Raw genomic sequence first — 6599 nt, 5'->3', positions numbered from 1 at the left:
CGGCAGACCTGTATCTAAACTTACAGCACGATTGTTGGACTAAACATATTTTAAATAAGGTCAAAAAGAGACACGAAAGTAATTGTATACAAACACGGAGTTTATTTAAAACACAGCCTCAATAATGTTTCTTTTAATACATAAATGCTGATATGGCTGAAAATGTGTACGCAGCTTAAGCATGCAGCAATCTTTATCGCTAAGCTCGACAATCATGCCCTGCAGGGGGTGCAATAAATTCGTTTTACATATTATTTGGCACATAAGCATTTATAATAACAATTATTACAGTATAAGAAATATACTACTGCGGACTAAGATGACTTGATCTCATAGGTGGCAAATAAAACTTTTGTATTTGCTAGAGAAGTTATGAAATGTATATTTAACTTCGTACGGTGTATAAGGACAAAGTACTACTGAAACAAGCATGATGTGATAGTGAACCTTCCCTACTTCAACATATCCACCTTTGGTCTTCGGGTGCATCGTCTACTGCCACCTACTGTTCAATTTTACTGGCAATAACTGCTATCCATATAGACAACTAATTTAAATTTTTTAAAATTTTTTTTAAACCTGCAGGACAGAAGGCCTGTCATGACCTCTCTTTAGTTAGCTATAATAAGAAATACTGTATAAGTACCCCAACTCCCACCACCACTAAGGCACTTTCTGATTTGTACAATTACTTTAATCAGTTTCTACTCATCTAAAGAAACTTGTGAGAATTTGCAGGTCAGGTACTTAGAGTAAGGGAAAAACACAATAACCAAACAAAGTTAAACATTTTTTGACTTGAACCTTGTTTTCCCACAGCTTTAAGGGTTCCTTTTTTAAAAGTATGTATTGAGATTTATGGGGGGCGAGGGGGGACACACCAACTAATATTTGTCGTGATCAGTAGGTCACCTGTAGTTTTTCTATACACGTTATGGATCGACATCTTTTGCTTTAGGCGCCATTAAATTCCTGCCTCTTTTTTTTTTGCCAATCATAAGCCAAAAAGAGAAATCTGTGCTCATCAACAAGATACTAGTTTGGAATGGTTCTGTTTTTTCCCATTTGTGACAAGCTGAGAGTGACATTAAAGATTCACATGTACACACACACACACTTTAAACCAATTACTGATCACTTACCGCGTTTGTCCATTTCATATCAGGCCATAGACGGTGTACAAGAAATGGATGTTGCCCCACAGCTGCCCAAGATAATCACTTTAAAGTAGCAGTTGGTGTAAGCAGAGATCACAGCAGGTGAGTTGACAACGTGACTGACCGTGACGTCAAATAGCTGTCTGTTTGCAGGTGGCGTCTCCACATCCAATCAGAGCACCTTCAATCATCTGGATTTCACACCATTATAATGATACTCTGCACTTGGATGGCCACGCCCATTTCTTATACAGAGTCTATGTAGCAGACAGGACAATCTGTACACATCCAACATTTATATAGCATTGAGTGAAATCTTGGTGACACTTGGCTAAGAAAAAAAAATTAACAGTGGGTTTCAACAGTTTTTGACAGTTCAAGTCACCAGCCCTCCTCTCCATGGTTAAATGCATGCTGTGTTTACACTGCAGTGAGTAACATACAAGTGCTTGCATGAATTGTAACAGGACAAACCCACACTGTAATAAACATCGGGTACTTACTGAGATTAACTGACCTGTCCTGGCAGCTGAGAGTTTAAAGGCTGAAAAGCTGATATGGATGTGCTACAAACAACAAAAACAAAATACACAGCAGTAAGTGAAGTGGGCAGAGGTAGAACTTGTGTCATACTTAAGGACTAAAAACATGTTGGTCCACCAGGGGTTTTTTAACATGTACATTGCAATGGGATAAAATAGCAATGTTAACAAGAAAACTGAAGAAGTCGGCTATTTAACCCTTGTGTTGTCCTTGAGGTCATCTCAACTGCAAATTTCATTTTTCAATTTTTTTTCCTGACAATGGGTTTATCTGAATCTAGACTAGAAATTTAACAAAATTGAGAATTTGACAATTGGCAAAACGGGGTGGGGTCTTTTCAGAGCCCAGAGGACCAAAGGTGAGGACATAATGAGGGTTAAATGGCAGCACTATCAACAAAATGTTGCTCAGCGACTGTGTAATGTCAGTACTTTCAATATGTTCTTGTCATATGACCTGAAGTCAATTTTAAAAATCGGAGGTTAACAATGTTTAACTCTATACACCGTCTTACAGGAGGGGAAAGGTAGTATTTTATAAAATGCTTTTTTAAAGGATATCTTTACTTTAAGCCAATTGAGACAATATGCTAAACTGGTTTTTAACCACACTGTAGTGAACAGCACAAAAATGTTTTACTTCAGCAGGTACAGTTGGAAGTTTTTAATTTGCTTTATTGCCAAGTTAATGTATTTTAATATTTATCTGCTGCAGGACATTTTTTAACATGTAAAAAAAAAACATAGCAACTGTACAGGTTACAAGATTTTTATCAATATTCAATAACATATGCAGAATTTAGAACTTGATTTATTAATCACAGATCACAAACATGTTTACGTCTTCTAAATACCTTAAGGGATGAGATTCAGTATTTCAGACCAAAGGTTGACATCATAAGGGTTAGGTTGGCCATAAATATGGTACATTACAATAACTGGAGTTACACTATGTAAGATTTGTTATCAAGACTTAATATTGAAGTTCATGTTGAAAGTACCCCTACACTTATTTCTCCCCAAATATGTTAAACATAAATGACTGTTCATATATAATAAATAGAAAAAAGGGATTTGATTCGCCTGATTTAAATCCAAAAAGGGATTTGATTCGCCTGATTTAAATGGCATGGCTGTCTTAATCATCTGATTAAGTAAAACACTATGGTTGTAATAATATAAACTTTGTGAATATAGAAAAATCAAAGCAGAAGTTAAATTACTTTTCATTTGATTTTTCTGTCAAAAAAACAACAATTACAGAAAAACTTAACCTGAATCTTACAGTGTTTTTTTTAAGTGTTCTCAACTATGTCTAGTGGAACAAAGCTCAACTCCAAAAAAGAAAAAACGGCATACTTTGATACAGATAATTTCTGTTTGGATGAAACCACAAATTTATCACAGCCATAAAAAGTCAACTAAATCAACGATGGTACAAACCTTTGCCACTCACCTCCATGTACGTCAGGACACACCAGCATTGGATTTCAAGGTGGATTTTATTACAGACTCATAAAACATTACAAAGGATGCATACAGGAACCCTTTAAACCAGGAAATATTAAAAACAAACCTGAAATAATAAAGCTAGAGACTGATGAGTCATGAATTTGTAACCCTACTCAGCTGGAATCATCACTATTGAGACCCTCACCAACCAAAGTTGGGGACGCAAGTCCAACAGCACCTACGTGTGCTGTGAGGGCCTCAATCACTCTACCAATAAAATAAACAACAGAATGGATCAAATGTTTACAGGAGAAACTTGCCTTTGTAAGGGGTTGGTACGTTCATGTAACTCCAGCAGCTTCAAAAGAAACATGAATCAATTTACCACACTTCACTTTTACAAACCTGAGTCAAACCTATGGGAAGATATATATATAGGTTTATATATATATATCCTCACATGTAATCAATTCATCACAAATATTTGTCAGGAACGTGTGTGGTCTCTGGCTGTTTTTTTTTCTCAATAGAGATGTTACATTAAATGTCCATGTGTTGTAACAAATATCGTTTGTCGTCACTGCCACCGCTTCTACTGTTCTTTTCTTGCTGCTAGGTTTGAAAAAGCACAATGATGAGAGAAAGGTGTTAACCTCAAACCTAATGCAGTGGCTGCAATGCGGCTTCAGTAGCGTCCGGCTGGAGACATGACGGGTGGTCTCATGCCCATGGGAGGCCCTCCCTGGTATGGGGGCACCATAGGAGGACCCTGCCCATAAGGAGGCATCCCTCCAGGCATGTAGCCTGGCATGCCCTGAGGAGGAGCACCATACTGGCCTGCAGAGGAAACAAGAATTGTTAGAGTGCATAATTTTTTACAGAATAAACACATTCAATATCATACACTTCCTTTCCTATTTAGAATTTTGTACAGAATACATGCAGGTTCTATTGTGTCATCTGTCACTGTAACCATTCACATGATCCTGTCACCATTTTAGTTCTTTTTATATTTCCTTACATATTTCATACATTTATATATCCAGTAAATAGGCAGCTACGTTCTGCCCTGGTACATTGTTTAAGTCCGTAAAGTTCACAGAACCATTTTTACCAGTAGTGTAATTTCCCATTTTGAGATTAATAGGGTATATCTATCTAGTTTGATCCTATTTATCAAAGACCACAAATAGAAGAGATTACATTAAAACTCAGCTGGACTTTGAATTGCTAAAATTTAACAAAAAAAAAAATAGAAAGAACGAAAGTATCATTAGGAGTCTCACCGTGCATGGGATGCCTCATTCCAGGCTGCTGTGGTGGCAGGCCTTGCTGCGGGGGCATCATGCTGCCCACAGCTGCCACCGGGGGAGCAGCCACATGGGCCTGACCAGCCCGTGGTATAAGACGCTGGTAGCGGGGCAACTGTGCCTTCATCTCTTCCTATTGACAGGCAAAACACATGAAACAGAAGTTCAGGCTTAGGCACAAACTAATTAGAGCCAAAGAGATATAAATGAGCACAAGAAACAGTATGGAATTGGGTACCAACGGAGACAGGCCCTGACTTCAGACTCAATTTTTAGAATCCTCCTTTCATATAACACAAAGCAGAAACTAAAAAATAAAAGTAACCATTACCACCTAGAAGTTTGAGGATATATATATATATATAAATGTAATAGATATAAAGTATCCTACAGGTTACTATCATTAGCAATTAAATGTACTATATTATGTATTTGACATTACTTACTGTGAAAAGGGCAAAACAGAAAGTTAAAGCGACTTACCAGTGAGATATCCTCATCAGGATGGATCAACTTACTAGTTGCACTCGTGGTGGTGAGGGTGGCGGGCTTACTGGTTACTGTGGCTGGGGGTTTGGCCACAGTGTTGCTAGAGGGAGCAGAAGAAGAAGTGGAAGAGGAGACAGAGGGCTGGGTGTAGGCGGGGAATGTTGCTTTGGGAGGGTCGGAGGGAGCAGCTGTACTGTGGGAGTTTGAAGCTGCAACTCCTGAAGCGCTCTGCTGTGCCTGTGCAAAAACAAAATAAGGTAACCTTGTAAAAAAAATGACATCAAGTCAACACAACTTTAAAAAAACACATCTACAGATATTTTCACATACATATGTTCAGTGAACTGATTTTTGAATGTTGTGAAAATGTTAAACCCTCACCAGAAAGGTAGAAAAGTTCAAAAAAATGTCAAATTTTTTGCACTTAAAGTTGTCTAAAAATACCAAGAAACTGGTGTTTACTGCAAAAGCTGCTTAAAAAACTGAGTAGTGATTAAAGAATTCATGCTCTTGTGATACCGTTGCACAGACAATGCAAACAGAAATTAGCTTAATTCACTTTAAATTTTACTCCAATAAAGCACATGCACAAAATAAGCCGTCAATACAAAAATGCCATTTTTTATAGAAACAATTAGGCTTAGGGATGTAACGATGCATCTTGGAGCAGTAACAATCTATACAAATGCATGACAATTGCATCAGTTGAAATAAAAAAATGAATTGCACATCAAGGCGTAAGGAGTAGGCTGCGTTATCTTAAAGTCACTGTTCACACTGTGACATTACACACACGACTAGAAAAGGTAGTTTGCCTGGAGTTCATTTTGTTGAAAGAAATTGTGATAAAAGTTGCATCGCGAACAAAAAAGATCATCAATCATATTGTATCATGATTAGAGTATATCGTTACATCCCCAATTAGGCTCCTGTTAGATTTTAGCCAGCGTCCTGCTTCAATGCACAAGTAGGCTTACGAGGCAGACACAGTCACCGTTGTTGACTACATTGCAAAGTTGTTGATCTATATCTGCAACATGCAACTGCCACTGTCTGGGTTAAAGTTCTCTCTGTGAGCGTACTTGTGGCGTGTTAGGAAAGGTAGACTGGGAGGAGGCAGACTGAGGGTCTGCAGGTGCAGAAGAAACAGCTGCTGTGCCCATCTGCAGCATGGTGAAAAGGAGATCACAGCATTGGCATGTAGCATGTCCAAATATCTCAATAAATAGGTAAAAAGTCACTCCATAGCACTGACAGATAAAAATAAATAAATACATAAATAAAGCCTTGCTGGCAAAATTGAAACTAAAAAGAACAGCAGACATTTCAGGACAAGAAATGAACTGTTCAAGAGACATTTGAACCAAACTACCTCAAAGTGAACATTAAAACGTCCAAACCATAAAGATCATTTTTATAAATTATAATAAAGGTTCAAAACATAAAAAAAAAAATCTTAAAATACACTTTATTCAAAAACGAACACTGCATATGGGTGTCATACGGTTCTCACCTGTGCTGCACTGGGGAAAAGTGGTTTGCTGACTGCAGGCTGGGCAGCCGGTGCAGCTGGTCGACTGGGTAAGGCACCTGCTGTAGGTGCTGGGGCCATGTGGGGCACTCCTGTCCGGAGGGCGATGGGGGGGGGG

General features: G+C 38.1%; 1 protein-coding gene across 1 annotated transcript in view; it reads right to left on the bottom strand.

Moving 5' to 3' along the window:
• Positions 1 to 3182: 3182 nt before the first annotated feature.
• Positions 3183 to 6599, bottom strand: part of LOC103383614 (BUB3-interacting and GLEBS motif-containing protein ZNF207) — a 5690-nt gene continuing 2273 nt past the window's right edge. Inside the window, exons 7-11 of the mRNA XM_008316817.3 lie at positions 6464 to 6599; positions 6033 to 6113; positions 4945 to 5187; positions 4438 to 4594; positions 3183 to 3988 (exon numbers count right to left, since the gene is read on the bottom strand). The exon at positions 6464 to 6599 is cut by the window's right edge and continues 16 nt beyond it. Of these exons, the coding sequence (XP_008315039.1) occupies positions 3837 to 3988; positions 4438 to 4594; positions 4945 to 5187; positions 6033 to 6113; positions 6464 to 6599 (769 nt within the window). The 3' untranslated portion in view covers positions 3183 to 3836. The remainder of the gene's footprint in view (positions 3989 to 4437; positions 4595 to 4944; positions 5188 to 6032; positions 6114 to 6463) is intronic.

This window comes from Cynoglossus semilaevis, chromosome 9, assembly GCF_000523025.1.
Source record: "Cynoglossus semilaevis isolate Cse_v1.0 chromosome 9, Cse_v1.0, whole genome shotgun sequence".
Lineage (NCBI taxonomy): Eukaryota > Metazoa > Chordata > Actinopteri > Pleuronectiformes > Cynoglossidae > Cynoglossus > Cynoglossus semilaevis.
The sequence above is the reverse complement of the archived record's forward strand: the minus strand, read 5'-3'. Positions and strand labels throughout refer to the sequence as shown.